Source organism: Manacus candei, unplaced genomic scaffold, assembly GCF_025592945.1.
Source record: "Manacus candei isolate 608988 ecotype Guabito, Panama unplaced genomic scaffold, ASM2559294v1 h1tg000014l, whole genome shotgun sequence".
Lineage (NCBI taxonomy): Eukaryota > Metazoa > Chordata > Aves > Passeriformes > Pipridae > Manacus > Manacus candei.
In genome coordinates, this window is record NW_026138062.1 from 74,742,425 (window position 1) to 74,763,253 (window position 20,829).

The following is a 20,829-nucleotide window of genomic DNA, read 5'->3' on the forward strand; positions in this document are numbered from 1 at the left end:
TCCTCCAATACTCGGTATTTAATTTCCACTGCAAGGCCTAAAGGCTCCTACAAGTTCCCTTGCTGTGCAGACAAGTTTCCTTCCCGACAGCGCTTTTTTAAAAAACTCCATGTTACCCAGTTCCTCTTTTGCAGTGGCTAGCTTTAGGCTAAGCCTGCCTTTTTACAAGTGGCTAAAAGAAAAACAGAGTCTATAGAAACCGTAAGCTCAGCAAAAGGGTTTCAGAGGTTTTGCTGGCTGAGCTTTGGGTTTGAGGTACAGGCTCTTCCCTTTCAGAGTAGGATCCACGTCCTCATTCTGCCATTCACTCGCGATGGCCCTGGCTACTGAAATCACCGAAGCCAACTGAAACGGAAGGTTTGGCTGCTACAGTGACCGGTGTGTCTGCAGCACACCGGCCTTGCAGTCACCCTTGCCGTTCGTGCACAGCCATTCTCGGGGACACAGCTCCCTCAGGTGGTGCCTTTAACAGCTGTAAAACCTCCAGGAAAGCAGAGATGGAAGAAAACAGCAGTGCCAGCATAAACCTGCAAGTACTCCCTTCTCATACAAGTGGAGAAATCAGCATCCCACTCCCAGCAGGAATATTAACAGGAGCATCACAGGAGCGAGCATCACAGGTCTACAGACCATCCCTTGCTCTCCCACTTGCCAGGGCAGGGCGAGCCACCAAGGGACAGGCAAGACACACCATCATTGTGAGATGAGGGATCAGGAGTAAGAACAGAGCAGGGGCAGAGCAGGGCAAGCCCCCAGTCCCCTGGCACAGAGTTTCTTTCTAGGGCAGGAGCGTAGTGAGTTTCTTCCCAACAGGATCCTCCAGAAAACCTGCCAATAAACACAAGGGGGCTCTGGGGCACCCAGCCAAATGGGGAGTGGGCTGAAGCAGGCTTTGGGAAGAGCCCATCATGGAAGCACTTGAGGTGCATGTGTGTTTCATGAAAGAAAAGCTGGACACCAGGGCACCCTTCCATAGGAACTTGTCGGCAAACAAGAACTCCCTTATTTCATTCCCACTATTCACAGGAAAGCTCATTTTGCCTTTAACAGAAGAAGAGGGGTTTTTTAACTCCAATTGCTAACAGCAGCAGTCCTGGACATTTCATCCTGTGGCTCTTCAGGGGCTAGTTGTCCTAATGCACCAGCCTTACCACCTCTCGCCATTTCACGGGTGTTCAGCCAGGGAGTGCCAAGCACAGGAATGCTGTTTTGGGATGCCCGCAGGCAGGTTTGTTTCAGAGCTGTTCCCCTGCAGGGGTTTGCAGTGGCCATGCCCAGCACATGTCTACTCACACCCCTCTGCTTTGCACCGTGCTCGCTCGCCTGCCCCACGCCACGGGAAAGGGCTGGGAAGGAAAGCAGGTATTTGTGTGGGAGGCCAGGCAGCAGCCCGAAACACTTGCCTGCTGTTATTGTGTGGGCATAGAAAGCGTGTGGGAAATGCAACCAATGAGCATCTCTGCTGTGGGGTTATCTCTTCCTGTTATCTCAAAACTACATTTCGGATACACCGAAGGCAGAAACTGTCGAACAATGTCACCCACACCAAAGGTGGGTCAGGCAGCGGCTCCTCAGTGCTGCTGACACCAGGTGGGCAGGATAAACCTCCCCTCAGTCATTTGTCTGCCCTAGTCTTTGCTTTCTCTTTCCCTCTGCAGGTGTCAACTGGCAGATCACTCTGGTGATGCAGAGGCCAGGGAGGGAGAGCAGGGCCTGCCAGCACTGTGGGCTCTGGGCCGATGGCACTCACCACATGCCCAGAGAGACTCAAAGAAGGGGGAGTTGGCATCAGCTGTGCACTCCCCATGCCAGAAAGCAGCAAAGAGGTGTAGTACCTCTGTCAGAGCCAGGGATCACTCCTGACAGCGCTGGCAAAGGCTGCCAACAGCAAAGCAACCTGAATCAGGGCTTCTCGGGGTAGGCACAATCACAAGGCATGATCATGATCATGCTTTGAAGCCATGAGGGCACCTTGGAAGTCCCCTCTCCTCCCTTAGGCTGACATGTGCATAGGTGGAGTCCTGAGGTGTCGTTTGAAGAGGAAAAATAAACTGCTCAGAGTGGGTGTTTTGTAGGAAAGGAAAGCTAGAACAGACAGTATTGCTGCAATGGTGCTGCCTGGGGAAGGGTAACAGGAGGTGAGAACAAGGCAGCTGGTCCTCAGATTAAAAAGGGGGGGGAAGCAGGAGGCCCAGCAAGGCATGCAATGCATGCCCCTGCCCAAAGGGTAAATCCCAGTTCAGATGAGAGCTCTGCATGGAAAGACACATTCCAGGACTGCAAGTCAGTGTCTTTTCCCCATAGCATCATTTCAGCAAACATCCCAAAAAAGACATTTGTACTAGCCACGGTTTCCTTCTTGACCTTTGACTGGCTCAGAGTTTTATTTTAGTTCAACCTGGACAGGCTAATACCCAAATGACACACAAGCAGATCTTGTCTGCTTTACTAGAAATGCCAAGTTTGGGCAGCAAGTGCTGCTGATACCACTGGGGTGAACTAACACTGGGGTAGAAGATTTTTATCTTCTACAGAACCAACCATTTTTTTGTGTGTGCCTGCTCAGCCTGCCCATCTGGTGAGCACTGCAGAACCACAGCACGACTACAGACCTGCTTTGGGCACGGGGCTGCACTTCCCTCCCATTCCTTCAGCGCTGGCTCTGCAGCACACCACCAAGCAAAACTGCCCCCTGCTAATACCCAGGCAGCATGAACTGCATCTCTCTGAACAGGGAGGATGAGGCAGCACATGGATAAGGACAAGCCCAGCATGTCATTCATCTTATCTCATCCCCCTTAAGAGAATGGGAAAAAACTCGTCACCTCCTATGACTCACTTTGGATGCATCTACGAAAGAAGAACCAAGAAATGCTACAGCAAGCACCACCAGAGCCAAGCACTTCCTGTTATTTCTTAGGTCCCAATGTCAGCTGATTTTCCAGAACTGAAACATCCTCTACAGCATAAAACCTGAGATTTGAATACTCCATGACACGCATTTCAGAAAAATTGCTGACTTATCAAGGATGCACCAAGTGGAATTCACACTGTACAAGTATCACCCACTGCAGCATGTCAGGAACAAATATGAGGCATCACAAAAACAATGGTGGCTATCAAAGAAAAAGGCACCCATCAAAAATAAGTATTGCCCTGGTGAGTTTTCCATTGCACAGGCATATGCTGTGCTCATAGTACTTTCTTGCCTGACAAGGACTGTGTTTTGGTGTAAGTCCACCCAACAGGGCTAAATTCAGCTCTTCTTTGTTTAGCTTTGAGCCTCTTGGCATGTAAGATGGAAACATTCAGCTGAAAAAAAGTCCCATAACCCAGAAGAGCCCTCAATGAGTTGGCTGAGGCTGGTTACAGCAATGGGGTGGAGGGCAGCATTAAGACACACCCCTCCACACTTCACTCATGCCCACTGCTGTGGCCTCTGTCCTGCCCTGTACTCAGGTGCCCACTGGCAGCCCTGCTCCCCAGGGAGGTGAGCCAAGGGCAGCTCTTGGGTGTGCTCAGCCCTCTCATGTCTTAAGCTGAGACAATAGAGGTTTCCACAGTTCATAGGGTTGTCTCAAGCACAGTCTTGAAGGCAGGTTTAGACCCAGTTTGTGACTTACAGTGGAAAAGCTTCTTGCCTCCCATTCCCACCCTGGGCATGACTTAGCTTTGTGCTGCAGTTCCTTGCTGGAAGATGAAGCACAGCTTTGTGCCGGGCCAGAGTCACCCTGACATCACCTCACACACACACGTTGGTGCTCCCCTACAAGGAGCTGTGCCAAGTGTCACCCCACCAGCCCCAGGCAGAGGAGGGCCCCACACTCAGGTGGCAGCCAGTACCTCCCAGGGATGATGTGAAACCTCCTGCAACCACAATTCTGTGGCCCAGGGACCAAAACGGTTTTGTTGCCTCCTTTGTGTCAAAGTAAGATGACAGATACTAAAGTACCAACCAGCACAGGTGTGGACTAAGATCCTCTCCACCCAGTCTTTCTTTATTCATTCACTGCAGGGATATAGAGTATGGTATGTTACAAAATAAACCATGAAATGTTTACCAAGTGCAACTTTAACAAGTGAAAGCCCTAAAACAAGCTGCAGGAAGGCAAGAGCAAGTAACACTCCCAGGGCTGTGTCCAGTGTCAGAGTTCAAGAGAAGTGACTGAGTTCTGGAAGAGGCAGAGACCTCCTTCTCCTGACAAGTTACTTCCCTTCCCTTATACCAGAAGGGTATACCAGTCAGATTTCTGAGCAGAAACAAAGGATGGCTGGTTTATCTCCACTGGAATGTGTAGGATAGTCAAGCCTGGTGTTCTTCTGCCTAACACCAACAAACTAGCTGGATGTCTCATACTCTGTGTCTCTCACAGCTCTCTCCTCCTTCACCTGCGCTGCCTCTTACACCAGATGGGCCAGTGTACCCATTCAACCCTTGCTCTGAAAAAGGCCTGTCCTCTCTTGGCCCCTCAGCTGTAGAGAAGGTTTATGAACATCCCCAAGGACCAGAGGAGTGAGCAGTCTCCAGCCCACAGAGGGTGATGCAGGTACAGCTACCACAGTTCAACCTCTCCCTTTGAGAGGGAGGTCTCTCAGCAGCTCTCTGTCATCACCTTGTTGTATGTGAGGTGTTTCTCAGCAAAATGAAGAAAAACGGTCTCTTCACCCTGAGCAGAAGGACCTGTGACAGAAAGCCATGAGAATTCAGACAATGCCACCAGTGATCAGACTGCTTGGCAGTTCATAATGCTTGTTTCATGAGCCAACAGGTACCAGAACTCTTCTAGGAGAAAAAAAATTGTCTGGATAGCTAAACAGGCATGTTGAGAATAAAGGTTTGTTTTATTTGCCAACAAGTCACAGAAAACTGAGCTGAAACAGTCATTGGAAGGGCATTGTAGCATGTTCTCCTGGCCCTCAGCAGGACGAGGATGCTTCACAGACAGTTGTCTCATCCACCCTTTGAAACCCCCAGTGCTGGAGATCCTCTCCCAGAGGAAACACTATTTCAGTGTTTCATCTAGAAAAAAAATATCCTGACCTAACTCTCCCTTGCTGCAGTTTAAGCCCATGGTTTCTTGTTCTAAACACAGTGGAGAAAGGGAAAAGCTTATTCCTTTCCCACTTGTGCTTTTCCCGCGCAGGTGCTTCAAGGCTCTCGTATGTCCTTTCAGTGTTTTCTTCTCTGCATTAGATGACACTGATTCTTTCAACTTCAGGCAAGCATTTAATTACAGACAACTATTTTTTGGTCCAGGAGGCCATATATTTGTATTTGATGCTGAAGCCAGAGAGCTGTCCTAATGAGTGGCAGGAGGAATATACATGACAAAACCCTGTAAGATCCATGGGTCCATTTTTATCAAGAAGAGCTTTCGCTTCTTCTTGGTATCAATCATCCAAAAGGCACGAAGACAACAAAGTGCGGTAAAAACAAGTGAACCACAGAAAGACACAGGCTTCAAGGCTCAATGCTCCATACCCTAACATGGAGACACATGAAGAAAAATGGCCACAGGGATGAATGCCCATCACCTTGAATCTCCTCCACCGGGTCTCTTCATCTCCATTTGATGCTCTCTCTCTCTCTCTCTAATTTTCTGCAACAAAAGCTGTTGTTTCATAGCTGAGCATTACGCAAGGCTGGGCGGGAGGCGCTCCCGACTTTCGGAAACTTCCTTTCCCCCGGTGAACGGCGGAGCAGAGAGACGACCATCCCTCCTCCCGGGATGCACGTTTAAGGTCTTTCTTTCGGGTGGTTCGGAGTCCGGGGCTGAGTGCGGGGCCGGGGCCGCGGGGGCTGTGGCTGCTGCTGCCCCTGGGGCTGCGGCAGCGGCCGCTGCTGCACCCGCACCTGCTTCGGGGTGGGAGCGTAGGGCGTCGGGGGCAGCTCCCGCATCGCCCTGTCGCACTCCGCCGGCAGGGTCTGCATCATCCGCTGCTCATCTGCAACGACAGAAGGACCCCGCGCTCAGGCACACGCTAAGAAGTCAAACAGCCAGGGAAATGTCCTTGGTCCCAAGCAGGAAAAGGCCGAGTGCCGATCTTAACCTGCCGCTCTCAAAGGTGTTCCCGCTATCCCAGTGAACAAGAAAAATCACCTCTCCCTGCACATCCCGGGACAACGTGGAAGCTTTGTTTTGTCTGCCTGGCTGAGATCAAGGTACCTGGAGCATTTGGGGCAGCTCTGCCCTGTCCGTTGCGGGAATCAGCTTTGTCAGGGAGACCCCAGTGGTCATCGATAGCCTGAGCTGCTCTGTCCTCTTTTGGAGGCTACTGAAGGGAAAGTGAGATGTAACACCAGGAAGCTACATCAAAGCACTCTGCCCTGCCATTATCCATGCTGGGATTTCCAGATACCTGGAAGCCAGAGATCCCTTTTCCCAGCATCAATTTTCTCACATACAGAAGAAGAAAATTCATGCCAGCTGACTTCTGATCACTGACTCATCATTCTGAAATGTCACTCAGCTTAATTTAGGGATTGAGGGATTTACCTCTTGGGACGCTGAGTTGGCCTTAAGCACACACCAAACTGTTTCAAAGAGGCTGGTCACCCTCTTACATTAGGTCTCATTTTTCTAGATGTGTTTCAAAGAGGCAGGTCACCCTCTTACATTAGTTCTCATTTTCCCAGACTCGTTTTCTTAATTCTTGCTGAATCCAAACCCAGGAATTGAGGATATGGTGTCACTGCACAACTGAAGGAGTAATCTATACCACTCAAATGGGAACAGCTATAATGTAAAATAACACTCAGATGGCTGAGCTCACACCAGCATTGCACTCACAAGGTATAGCAAAACTTCTGAGACAACATCCTGTGCTTTCACTTGCTGTGAGCTCTCTCAGAAAATAGGAAAACACTTGCCTATTCTTCACAGTCACAGCTTTAGGGAAAGCAGGAGAGCCATGGAAAGTTACCTGTGCTCGGGTGTGGTGAGGTTGCTCTCACCTCAGCCATGGCACTGATCATGCTCACCCTTGTTGTCAGCCTGACCATTGGCATCTTTGAGGTACAGCTGAGGTTTCCTTCAGGAATTGCCCTCTTTATCTTGACAAAGGCTGCTGTGGTGTACAGAGCAGCTTCTACGCCCATTTTGTAACTCAAGAACTGACTGACACAGAGACTAGCTTTTTTTTGAGACCACACAGGAAGCCTCACACAGTGTGAGAGAAGAACTCAGAAAAAAGCCTTTAAACAGCCTCTGCCAGGGCAACCTTCCTCCTGCTGTAGCCTCCAGGTAGGCCAGATGACTCTTCCTGAGCAGGAGCCCAGTGTCCTCTGCCCGCCCAAACCAGCAGTAATGCCCAGGCTGTGTGTAATTCAAAGCAACCTCTCTGTCAAGTCTGAGAGCCCACTCTCAGAGAGGACTCTGGCAGAGTATTTCCTGTGGTCTGAAAGAGGCATGAATTTTGGACAACACATGAGATCTCTGCACACTCTGAAAACTTCAACACTTTAAAAGTGCCCCAAGTTGGACCTCCAGTGTTGACAGGCCTCCAAGGACATTGTTTGCAGAGGGGACAAAGTGCTGTGAAATGTCTGAGGAAACACATAGAAAAGCTGAGCCCTTCTTGCCCCTGCTCACTATCTAGACTATTTCTGCATGTTACTAATGTTGTTAAGGATCTGAATTTTATACCACATAAATTTAATGAAAAAAAATCTGCTGACAGACTATCTAAGTGTATATTTTAGCCCCATGGATGCTCCTGACTGGTGACCTTGGCCAAGTTTTAGAGGAGCAATTCTTACTCCACAAATAAACAAAAGGGCTTGAGAACAAGAAGTCCTTTGTTCAAGACATTTATCAGAAAGTGAGACTGGCAATGCCAGCTGATCTGCTCAGATTCACCATGTGCTAAAATCAGGTTATTGCTCATGACAAGGCAGAGAGCACACTCCTGGCCACAGGAAAGTTCAGCGGGAAGCTCTAAGATTTTAGGTGTCTGGGTAGTAACATAAAGCCCCTTAAACACTTACCATCACCTTCACGCCTTTTTGCTTTCCTCCTCCTGATACAATAAATAAGCCAAATCACAAAGATGACAAAAACGAGTGCACCGCCCGCTATGCTTAAGATGAGATAAAGGTCCAGCTTGCCTAGTTAAGAGGATGAAAGAGGATGTTAGATAGAAGGAAATAACTTGCACAACATCTACTTAGAATTCTGTATTTTCTTCCATTGACTGTAAAGGCAGAGCATGCCTTTTCTGGAGAATTTTGATTGCTCCATAATGGATTCCAGTTCTGCAGAAAATTGAAACCAGAGCATTCATGTGTGCCAGCTCATCTTATTTAAATTACCACAAATGCCTGGTTCTTGCTAGCAATGGACCCATTTACGGACAATGAGCATCCAGGCAGTACTCAACATCTAACAAAAATAAACTTCTTAAGTACTTTCTACTGAGCTGGAAACACTGAGACTAGCTTGCTTTCACAGTATTTTGGTACTTCCTCTTCAATTTTTGGCTGTACACAAATTAAAAAAAAAAAAAAAAAAACAGTAAAAAGGAAAAGAACATAACCAAATACATCACAGTCTCAAAACGAGAGTTTGGTTTGCCTGTATGCAAAAATTTATATGAGTCTTCCTGTTCCTTCACCACAGAAGGTTTGCTGGATGCTGGCCTTCCTTCACCACCTCCTGCTCAGGCTGTCCTCCTGGCATTCAGTGATAACACTGGAGCACGGGTGCCATGGAGCTGAACCCAGCAGATATGCACCTTCCTTGGCTTATTAGGGCACAAAGCTCCAAAGGGGGCACCACCACTGGTACCACCCTTATCATTCAGTGGGTGTGCACGTGGAGAGCAAAGAGCAAGGACACAAATCTGAGATGTCTGCACTATAAAGATCACCGTCAGCCTGGGCTGCCCCAGTGGAGAAAAAAAAAAGATGAGTACCCTCAGGGATGTGGTTATTCTCACCTGTTTTAGCTGCAAAAGACACCGAGGTGTATTTTGCCCTTTCTGTGCCTGTTTCTCCCAGCTGACTGTAAGAGGAGCCCAGGCAGATTCACATATTTTCATACACTTTTCATACACTTTTCATACACTTGTATGAAAAGTTAGCTGAGCTGAAACCCACCTGAAGCATGCCTTGCTTGCTGGAAGTCAAAATTCAGGGTGATTGGCTTTAATTGCAGGGCCAAGTGTTCAAAGAGGATAGCAGGGTTGGAAAGAGGTTTGACTGCAAGGTGAGGGATTTTTAATCCACTATGGATCTGGCAGACTCCTGCCACCACACAGAAAGGTTTGAGGGGTTTTTAGTTTGAGGAGGGAGGGTAGTGCTAACTGGGTTTAGAGGTTTTTTGGTGTCTGAGAAATGCCATATTTGTACCTTAAAGATCAGTGTGGCAAACCTTTCATTTCCCTGTTAATAATGTGAGAAAAAACCAAACTCTCCCACCCAACTCACCTTGTGAAAGAAGAGCATTTCAAGGGTGAGAAGGAGTGAAATCTATGTTATCTAGCTGATGGCTAATGTCTGCCTATACCAGCAGTGCAGGTGGGCCTGTTCTTGCCTGGCTTGTTCCCTGGCATAGCCAGCTTCTGCCAGCATTTCCTCATTCAGACGAGGTGTTTGGGATAGTTTGCCCTGCTGTAAACAGCCCTAATCCAGCAGCACACACTCATACCTCTCGTCCCTTCCCAATGCTAGCACTGTGCAGTCCATCAGGTCAGGCAGCTCATGCAGCAGCAAAAAACCCACCTTGTTCAGCTATATTAGACATCAGGAGGGTTCCTCAGGAGGCAAGGGCATCACCGGGGAGCAGAGACCACCCTGTCCCTCAGCTCTGTGCCCTTCAGTCAGCCTCAGCAGTAAAACCTATATACCTTAGGGCTTGTTCCCTCCCTCCTCACACCATGGGCTGACAGATTTGGACTTTCCCTAGATTCACTGTGGCAGAAATAGATGGATATTAGAGATACTGAGCCAGCTCTCTCAAGCCTGCCCCCCACACCCCTCCACTAGCTCCAGCAGGAACCTGGAGCCAGGGAATGCTTCAAGCAAAGCCCTTGAGATTGAGTGGGATGAACCCAAGCCCAGCAAATTCAAGGACTTTTCCCCAGTTATGCACTGGAATTCCGAACTTTGAATGGAACACCACATCCAGTGTCATACCAGTATAATCTGTCCTTTGTTTCTGCCTTAACTTTCAGAACTTTTACTTGGGGCAGGAGATGAATCACACAATGACTTCTTTTGCATATTTAATAATTTTTCAGCGTGACCCTGACCATTTAAAATGCAATCCCTTCAGTTCTTTTGCTGCACCTGTGATTTAGAAAGATGATACTTCAACTGAGTAAGAAAAACCATAGAAAGATCACATTTCACCTGAGTGAGAGAAACCATGGTACACTTGAGCCATCCTCACCTGAGCCATGCAACCCCAAACCTTAGCTACATTCTCCATAACTTCTCTCCTGATTTCTAGGCCAAGCTGGAGAGTTCAAGCAGCTTATTTTTCCCCTTGTGAGAGCACCCTTCCACATCCACATGTGGCAGGCAACCACCACCTTCATAGATATGACTACGGTGAGGAGAAAACACACAGGTGATTTCTCCATTATGAGGATGTAAATCAAGAGCAAATCCTCTGAAATCAATGTTGTGGTTCCATATACGCACAAGAAGATCCCAGGCCATATTTTCCAAAAATAAACTGTTAATTTATGTTGTGGTAGTTTGTGTAGTTTTATACTATATTACTGAAGACAACTCTTTGGCTCTGGACCACTTGACTGAAGTCAACCTTTGGGAAGCACCATTAGTTTTAAAGGAATAAAGGAGGATAAAAATTAAGAGGAAAGTGCTTTCTGCCTTTTGCAGACTGCTGTATGTCATTAACACACTTTCAGGCCCACTTCCCTGCTTTCTTCTTTACCTCATCAGTCTACCACTAGTGGTGGTCGACACCACTCAAGTCTATCAGGAAGCTGACACCAAAAAGTCTGTTAGGGTACTTCTGGCAACTTTTGGCAGAAGAGTCAGTAGTGATGGAGGGGAGGGAGAAAATGATGGGATAACCAAGGATCTCTCTCTGATTCGTTCACCCTGAGACAGCCTGATCTGTCTGGGAGGCTGAAGTTTCCCTCAGAAGACTTCACCTCGAGTGGGAGCAGCACTGCAGTGCGTCCTGGAGACCTCATTACCACCCACAAGGCTCTTGATTCCAGAAAAACCTGTCCCACTCTTCCTGCAACCCCCAGACCTCACTCACATCCCGGCTACCACAGCAGCATCAGCTCCCAGTAACTGTGCCAACATTAGGCTCCCAGTACCGAGTACCCAGGACCATCAGTGCTCCTGGCACCTGGACCAGTCCTATGTGTATGTGCAACTGCATCAGGCTGTGGGGGTCCTCCCTAGCAGATTCTGACAAAAGAAAGCTCTTACCTGAGCACTTAATTGCTTTTTCAACCATTTTTTCACTGACTTGGTTCTTAACAGCACATCTGAATGTCCCAGAATGCCGTGTCTGCAATTCCAACATGGCTGCATTCTTTTGGATTTTTCTGCCATTAGGTTGAGTCAGTTCTATAGTAAATTCTTCACCTTTAGCCTTGTGGTCCACTTCACACTTGACAGATACAGTTTTATTCATGCATTCAGTGCTGAGGATTGGCTGAGGGACAGGCTCTGAAAAAGAAGAGAAGGGACAGGCACATCTGAGATGGTTTCTCCTTTTGAAAACCTCCATTATTAAGCAGAACAGAGAATTAACCCCAAATAACCAGATAATGAGAATGAACCTGCTAACAGAAGAATGAAGAGCAAATTAGGCCTCTACTGCAGAAGTAGCATGACCATAATAAAGAAAGTGCAGTGCAGTAGCCTACATATTTGGCCCAGCAAAGCAGAGCTGCACCACTGTGGCTGGGCTGCTTTCAGTCTCAGCCTGGCTCACAGCCAGCCAGGCAGGTGAAGGGAGGAAGCTGGGATTCCAGGGAGGCAGTGGATGGCAGGTGCTCAGAGCCACAGACCCCTCCAACTCCAGCCCCCGTGTCTTGGTGAAAATGAAGTTGGCCCTGCTCTGCCTGTGCCCATCGGGAGAGATTCTCTCTAAAGCAGGAAAAACAACTGCTTATGATGCTCTGTGTACTACCAACAGCACTCAGCCAGCTCAACAGCCACAGCATGAAAGCCCATCAAACCAGAATGGAAAACACAAAACAGACACCTCAGCTCTCAGTGAGGTTGTGACAGAGAAAACTGATTTCTGTCTTTTCTTACGCCCTGCAAACAACCAGTTACATTTTGGTTCCAGTTTCTCTATCACTGGTGGCATTGAAAGAGCCAGAAAAGCCTGTGGGGTTTTTCTCGACTAGGGGCAACTGGCAGGGACAGCAAATGGAAAAAAAAATATTTCACAGAATATTCTGAGTCGGAAGGGACCCACAAGGATCATCAAGTCCAGCTCATAAGTGAATTGCCCCTACAGGGATCACACCCACAACCTTAGCATTGTTAGCACTGTGCTCTCATCAACTGAGCTAATCTCAGAGTCCACCTGTTAGACCAAGTAAATAAAAACCTGCCAGGGACACCTTTAGTTACAGGCAGTGTAAGTTATGGAGATCATAAATTTTAAAGCCAGTGAGGGCTGTTCATGGCACATGCAGTTTGGGTTCACACATGACATCTGCAGCCACACTTTCCCTGTTAAGTCCACTCCTCTTCTGCAAACTGTAACCAGTTATTCAGGGGAACTTCCCAGCGTGAAACACTACAGTCCAGGTGCTGGTGATGGAGTTGTGTTAGGATATCATTGAAACTGTGTTTTGGGGTTTTTTTAACAACTGTTTGCCCAGCCCTAGTAACAAGGGGGTAACCTCACTGACAAATTACTCCAGCGCCCAAGAGTTACTACAGGACTTTACTTCCAAAAATGTGTGTCAGAGGTAAGGCAACCTCTCTGCACAGCACTGCTGCATAGTAGAGGAAATGATGCAGCACACAGCTGGGTTAGAACATTAACCTTGACCTGAAACAAGGGCACCCCAATGACAGTTCAGTGGCTTAAAACATGAGCAAACAGCATCAGGCCCTGATGACTTTCTGAATCTGTTTGCAATAGTAGTTCTCAAAGTAATGAGACACCCTCACTACTCAGCAGCCCCTTAGACACAGGGCTTCCCATTGCACAGAAATCCTGCTAAAACCATTCCAGCTGTCGTTGCTGCCTCATCAGGGCATCATTTCTGTAGTGCCAGCTGGTGCCCAGGAACTTGAGAGGTTGGCAAAGGTGCGTATGCTGGCTGAAGAAGGACAGAGCAAAACTATCTTCTTTTGGGGGAAAAAATACATGCTGTCCTACAGCTTAGAGGCCTGGAGAGGTGGCAGCAACCATAAAGGAGCAGAATAACCATCCCCCATCTTCCCTGCTCATCTGAAAAACTTTGGGCTGCTACTGCTCTGATCCTTAAGGACAAGGTTCAGCAAAGGCTGCCTTCGTGCTTTGAGCCTATGCAGCTGAAATCCCCAGGTGTGTGCTTAACTGTGCTTTGAACAGCATCCTGCTTCCAGAAACCTCTTGTGGGATCCCAGCAGCCTACATGAGGTTTCTGGAAGCAGGATGCTGCCGGGAGCCCAGCCCCCCTCGCAGGGTGCTGCCCCAGCCCAGGGTCCCAGCACCACTGGTGGTGCTGCAGGAGGGCCAACCACACCCACTCTGCTCTCAACACAACTCTGCTCACAGCTGCTTTCTTGGGCACGTGCAGAAATCTGGTGGCTGACAAGCAGGGGAGCCAGAAAGAAGGCAGGGGTCTCAGGCCATCTATAAGAGCAGGAGAAGGGAGAAGAGAGGCAGACAGCTGTCAGTGGGAGGAAGAAGGTATGTCTTACAGAAGTCCCCCTGCCCCCATATCAGAAAGGAGGGCAATGAGTAGGAAAGGCTGCAGGAGAGAAAAAAAAAAGGACCAAATCTTATTCAGCTATGCTGGGAATGGTATGGGAAGAGCAAAAACTCACCCTGAACAAAGAAGCTTGTCTTTTCTTCTGCCTTCCATTTTCCATCCCGCTCATAAACAGTCAATGTGTAATTTCCACTGTCCCCTTTCACCACCTGACGTATTTGCAGAGTCCCATTTTGGAGTATCTTACACCTGCACTGGTCCTTGTTCACAAAGTACTTAACATCATTATCTTTGAGCTGAACCAGCCTCTGTCCATCTCTCTTCCATATGGCGTGGTATATGCTCCCAGGAGCAGCGATGCTGAGAAGAACCGTCTCATTCACTGCCTTGTAAAGCTGGTTGACGACAGAGCCTGTTAAGGGAAGCACAACCAGCCCATCAGTGGTCTCCAGCAGCCCTCACTGCCATGCTCAGCAGCCACAGCAGTCACCCAAAAGGTTGTCATTTGCTCCTCCTCAGGTTGCCTGAGCGTCTCTGCATTACCATTGCCATCTTCTTCCCCTGCTCCAAAGCAGCTCTTGGTTGTTTGCTAGATAAATGTCAGCATCCAGTTTAATTCTGAGAGGCAAGAAAGCTAGGAGTCCAGCTTTCAAAAGCTGACTTTTTATACCCTGGCTGACTTACTTGGAGTGACTCTGGATGCCAAGATTCATGGCTGCCTACGTATTTAACCCTGAACTTAACCCTTCCTGAAAATAAGGTCGCTTTGGTGTGTTTTGCACATGGCACACGCTGGTACCCAGAGCACCCACCACTGCAAACATTACTGCAGGCAGCAAGAACACAGACCAGCAGTGTCCCTGAACGTAGGATCTGTTCAGCAACAACAGTGATAACAATAATTATAACAACAGTGGCCTGTGTCAAGCAGTGAGTGAGTGTAAGGCACTGAACGGAAGGCAGACCCACTGCAGTGCCCCCTCCTCAACCATCCCAGGCACCCTGCCCCACTGGAATGTATCCACTTGATTTTCCTAGCACTCGACCCTAGTGGGGCAAGTAAGGCAGACAGAAACAAGCAGCCACTCAGATCCTGTAAACTGACAGGGTGCTGGAAACATTACAAGATAAGCAAAGGCGAAAAAAACCCTTTTCTCTTTGCAGGTCTCCTTTGTTGACAGCTGCCTTCTCCAGAGCAGTTCAGAGTAGGAGCTTCCCAAAGGACTGGGAAGCACTTGAGCATGGGGCTGCCAAAGGGGATATTCAGGAAAGCCAAGGATGCTAAAAGTCTACACCAGAGGGGACAACAGGCCCTTCGGGCCATGCCCAGGCGTCCTGCCTGCTCCCCTCCAGGCTGCTTCACACACGGCCCTTGCAGGACCCACCCCACAATTTCAGAGTGCAAAATTTGTTGGGAGGTCATTTCAAGTACTGTCCCCACCCCCAAGGCAGGTGGAAAATCTGCAGGAGGAGGTAGAAACCTGCGTGCAAGTGTCAGGTGGGATAAGCTCACCGGCAACCGACCGTGCGCTCAGGGCCACGGATTATTTCATTTCTCGTTTTCTGATGCTCATTCCTCCTCAATTTACGGGATAAAGCCAATCAGCAGGAAGAGCTGATTCTGCTCTAATTTTATATACTTTAAGCACGTTTTCCCCACAGAGAGAAAAACTATGCTTTTGCGTATTTTTTATTACAGTGCTTTATTCCTGGTATCTCGGATAATGACAAACTGCCCCACAGAGGGGAAACTGAAATCCAGCGGCTATTTCATTAAACTAACAATATTAGATATAATCAAAGAACTAAAATGCTGTGCCTCTGCAACAAGAACATTAATGCTGTAGTGCTTCTGGGCACATTCACCTAAATTCAGTCTAAAGAGAGGCTGTTCTTTCAGCATTGCCTTTCTTACAAAGTATTTGACATATCTAATGAAATATCCTGAAATCAAGCTATCAACTAAACAACCTTGGAAACAGCTATGACCCACATAGGCGACACTACAGATTATACCCAAATATTTGAATTCTGACATTTGTTTCTGCTCAGTCATGAACAACTATTTAGAGCTAGTAACAGGATTTCTTTGCACAACAGAAACTACTTATATTTTCTCTCTGAAAGTAAAGGAAAAAAGTAATCTGGGTTTGCAAAGATAATTCAATGGCACCTCTGTGAACAGACCACTGAGACACAACTATCTGATCCCTATAGTTTTGCTAGTGGAAAGCTGAGTATCCCACACATATACTAAAAATCTGTTTAGCTAATTAAATATTTCTGTTAAAAAAATGTCAACTGAAATGTACTCCAAGGGGCAGAAAGATCTGAACTGAGAGCCCAGAGCTCACTCACGATCACAAGAAAGAGTTAGAAGTTCCCATAGTAGCTTTAGAGAAGGAAGTAAGTCTTTGAAACAAGTTTTCCACTCAAGGGAATAGTCATCATTTCTGCTGAGGAACGTTTCATAGATCATGTACATTAAAAAAAAAAAATCCTTATTTATCTATTAATTTTGTTCTGAAGGAAAAGCAAAGCATTAAAGAGCCATACATACAATCTGCATTGGAATGAAACAGAAAAAAAAAGTTATGCATGCTTGTGTTGTCTCCATCTCTTATAACCTTCTCTAATCTATGAGTTAACACCCTAATTAAGTTTTTAGATTAATATTTTAAAAAATAATGAGAACAATAATGTGCAAAATATATAAAAGATACATTTATTTGCTTGCCGTTTTCACGTTTTAGACCTCAACTCCACTGAAGACACTGAAATACATCACTCTGTTAATATTTATGGAAGAATATAAATTACGCTTTCAAAAGATTTGTGCATCTTCGATAAGAAAAGGAAATTACATGCGATAATGCACAGTGAACAGAGGATCTCTAATGTCGTACAAGCTACCTTGAGGGCAGAAAGAAAACTGCATGCTGACATTTCTCATTATACATGTGTCAAATTAAGGCTCATTAACTTAAAACCAAAACTCTTTACAGCTTATTATTATAACTGGAATATGAAACTCAGGTCCTGCCCTCCCCCCGGCTGAAAATTAAATCAAATAATAATAGCAATAACTCAGATGTCTTCACTCACTGGAAAAGTGGAACTAGTGTCTTATCAGTAACAGCCCACCAAGTTGTAAATGGCTTAAAATGCAATTTTAACGTTAGCCCAAAAGAGAAAAAAAGGGTAAGAAAAACTCACATTTTACACTGGAAAATAAAAGCAGCAAGCACTTGACTAGGAAAATCCTCCCAAAGTTCATTTTCAGGGTCAAAAAAAAAAAAATCCACTGTCTCCTTGTCTAATGACAGCTCCTGGCAGGTGAAAGGATTGTCTGCTGTGAGCAGTCATGGGACGTGTCAGTACAGCCCTTGTGCCCTCCTCCCCTCCTCCAGCTCTCACCCCGGCACTTCTTGTTTCTAGCACAGACACACATACACACAAAAAAAAAAAAAAAAGGGGGGGGGCAAAAATACCTCTCAAAGGAGGGCTTTGTCAGGATGGGGACAATGTGTAGCAACAAAGAAAAATGTACATTCAAGGCAGGAACACCCCTGAGGTTTGCCCACCCAGCTGGAGGGTCAGCTGAGCCCCTGTCCTCTTCAGCGCTCACCCAAAGAGTTCAGCTCCAGCATCCACGTGCCACCATCCTCAAGAGATGGATGCAGTTTTTGGGTGGGGTAACGATGGAAATCCTTCTTCTCCCCTGTAGTCTTAGCAGCAAGGGGACAGCAAGCCCAGGACCCCCCGTGAGGACCAGGTGCCTGCTGGCTGTTGGACAACGTTTGCAAAGGAGACACACTTCTCTTGGAAACCGTCAGGAATCAGCTTCACATCAACACCTGATCCATGAGGGGCTTGCCAGTGCCACAAAGGCATCCTGCAGTCGGGGCCAGCATCTGGGCAAGCTGTGAGAGACGGATGAGCATGGAAGGGGATGAGAACACAGCCTTGGATGTAGCCATGAACCATCCCTGAAGCTGGCTGGTGTGGGAAGGAGCACGAGGACAGAAGCTGTGAGGAGGTGGGGGAGCTAGGTGCAAAAACACATGAGAAGATAATAAAATCTTTATTCCTGATTCCAATATGAAACAGATGGAGTGGTGAGGATTTTGAATCTTACCCTCCTCAGCACAATTCCTCCGGCTACAGTGGCCACTGAAATCTTCCAGCTTTTTATCACAGGTGTAGACCAAGAAAGAAGACAGTAGAACAGCTGTGGCACTGGAGATGTACAATATTTGATAAATCTTTCTTGTTCATTCATGCCATTCTTCTTCCTTGAAGTTAAAGGAAGGTCTTGTGAGACATCTCCTCTTCTTCAGCTTCATCATTTTTTAACCACTACTATTGAGGTAAAAAACACTTCTTTTTGCAAAAAAGGAGAAAAATTTATCTAAGGTAAAGTGCACTAAAGTCACAGTATTGCTGCCTCTAAACCAAGCTTTTCTTCCTTCTTTCTGTTATTATTTCCTCACAAAGAACGCAGAACAGAGGTACACACAAAAGGAGAGAGGAAACAACAGGAATGAGATGACATTTCTGTGCCTGACCTCCATCCTCTGTGGCAAGTTGAGGGCAGCCAAGAAGGTTGTGTTGATCTGTTGGACACATCTGCTTCCAGCCCAAGTGCCTAAATGACTTTGGGCAAAAGGCAGCAACACCAATCTCTCCTGCCTTTTTTTTGTTTTCTTCTTTTTTTTTTTTTTTTGCTGTGTCCATCAAGCAGAGTGGAGGGAGGCCCCCAGCATGCTGAAACCACTGCCACACTTTGCTCAGCTCCTTTCTTCCTCAGGGAAACATCCTTCAAAGCCACTACTGGCTTCCAGTGTCCCCCCTGCATGTTGTCAGTTTGTCACACGCTCGTACTGTGAACACGCTGGGGCAGGGTCTGTCCTTCTGCTCTGAGCACACACAGCCTGCTCAGTGCCATCCTGCTCACAACAAGCTGCCTGCTGTGGAGATGCAGGCAGAAACTGGGACTGGTACAAATCAAACACAAATGGAAAGATATGTGTGTGCGTGAAGAGAAAAGTGAGGTAAAGCTCCATGGCAGTAGGACAAGGTGTAAAAGGATTCCCTATATTAAAAATGAAGGCCATGACTTCCAGTGAGTCAGTTTTTCAGGCCCACTCATGCTCTTGCAAAATGACAGCTGAAATGAGTCAGACTGAAAGCCCCTGTGCTCCAGCAGACCAGTTACAGCACACCAAACATCCTTGTTTCTATTACAGCAACAGGTAGACTGGAGCGAGAAACCTGAAGGGTCTGTTCAAAAATGAGCTTACTGTGAGCAATGAAGAGGCACTTGATGTCCCCCGTTCACTGTACACCACAGAAATGACACCAGGCCTTGATATTTCTGAGGGCTTGGGTGCATGTGCACAGAATCAACCTGCTTAGAGATTTTGTGTGACAAAAGCACAGCAGGACCTGCACAAGGGCACACCTCTCATCTGCAGCAAGGATTCCCTGGGAGATCCTGGTGTGTGCATGGTCCATCCCGCCAAGCATCAGAAACCTCCTGCACCATCAGACCCAGCTGGACAAGGAGAAAGCAGCCCATGTCTCTAACCTCAGTCTTCCTGCCAGATGAGAAGTGGGGAAATGGCAATATCCTGCCAGCTTTACCCTCCCTCCTTGAGGAGCAAGACAGTGCCATGCTGCAGTCCTGACTGGGCTTTAATTCCAATTTTAGAAGAAGGAAGGGATTTTCTGGACGTTACTGGGAAGGAAACACTGTAAGTCCATGCACTGATGTCTCTGTTTCCCCCCAAGGGAAGGCATTAAGAAGGTGTCTGAAGGTATCTCTGGAAAGCACAGCAGCTTTGGGCTACTGCCACAAAGGAGCTCTGGAAGCCAGTGTGGACTTTCAGTGACGTGGCACAGGATGCACATCCTGAAAAGACATCTACAGCAGAGACCACTGGCAGAGCAGCCTCCCACAGAAGCCAGTGATCCCCCCCAAGGCAGAGGGACAGGCATGGAGAGAGCTGTGGCCTGAATCTGTGTGTGGCCACAGCCCAGACACTGCCCCAGGCTGTGCTGGGCAAACGAGGCGAGGTCTGCCAGGCCTGTAGATAACTGTGCTCTCACACTCTTCTGCTCGCTGCAGACGCCCTCTCTCCCACCCCTCACACAGGAAGTAACACCACTGGGCTAAACAAGTGCCAGCTGCAAAACCAGGGCACTGATACAAAAGTAGATGTCTCCCAGTGCACTGGTGCTGGACCTGCCTTCAGTTAGACCTGTCAGCTCAGGATGCTTGACCCCTGTTTACCCCACTGTTTTGCTAGAGACCTCCACCTTCTGACACACAGGAGAGCAGAGGGCCAAGCACAGCCTTGACAGTGGGCTGGTACTTTGCAGGCACTGTGAGCTCTGTGGTATTGTTTCCACTGCAAAAGCCACGAAGCATTGTAGTCATATACAGTTGCTTCTGTGGCTTGCTCTCTCTCTTTTACTCTTCTGTTCTTTGTAATACACTACACAGTTTCCTCACAGGGAATGTAAGTTATCATACTTACATTTCCACGTAAAAGTGACAGACTCCCACACATCTGAAGGCAACATCTCAAGAGACAACATGCAGTTGTTCCCAACTCTTAAGTCTTCAACTTAGTGATGCGCCAATAAACATTCATGCCTGAGGCTTATTTAAAAAAAAAAAAAAAAAGAGAGAAAGAAAAACAGATTGTTATTTGATCTACTAGAAAAGGAAGACTACAAATACACTTAGCATGTTCTGAGAGTTTGCAGCATCTCCTCTGGTATGAAGCTTAGGTCGTAATAAATGGCATTTGCACAGGAGTTAGACACCTTGCACTCACCATGACCACCCAGGACCTTCACCATGAAAAGTGACAGGAATGTTGTAAATTCATACTCCTAAATTTCTCACAAGGACAGGCCTTTGGTGAGGCACAGTGTGTGATGAGAAGA

General features: G+C 47.3%; 1 protein-coding gene across 1 annotated transcript; it reads right to left on the minus strand.

Annotated features, from left to right (window-relative positions):
- Positions 1 to 3,989: 3,989 nt before the first annotated feature.
- Positions 3,990 to 17,212, minus strand: CD2 (CD2 molecule). The gene is made up of 5 exons (XM_051780280.1): positions 17,089 to 17,212; positions 13,988 to 14,284; positions 11,414 to 11,656; positions 7,988 to 8,107; positions 3,990 to 5,946 (listed from the first exon to the last, which is right to left on the minus strand). Exons 1-5 carry the CDS (start codon positions 17,147 to 17,149, stop codon positions 5,738 to 5,740), a joined length of 930 nt encoding a protein of 309 aa, XP_051636240.1. The 5' UTR covers positions 17,150 to 17,212; the 3' UTR covers positions 3,990 to 5,737.
- Between the last annotated feature and the right edge of the window lie 3,617 nt (positions 17,213 to 20,829).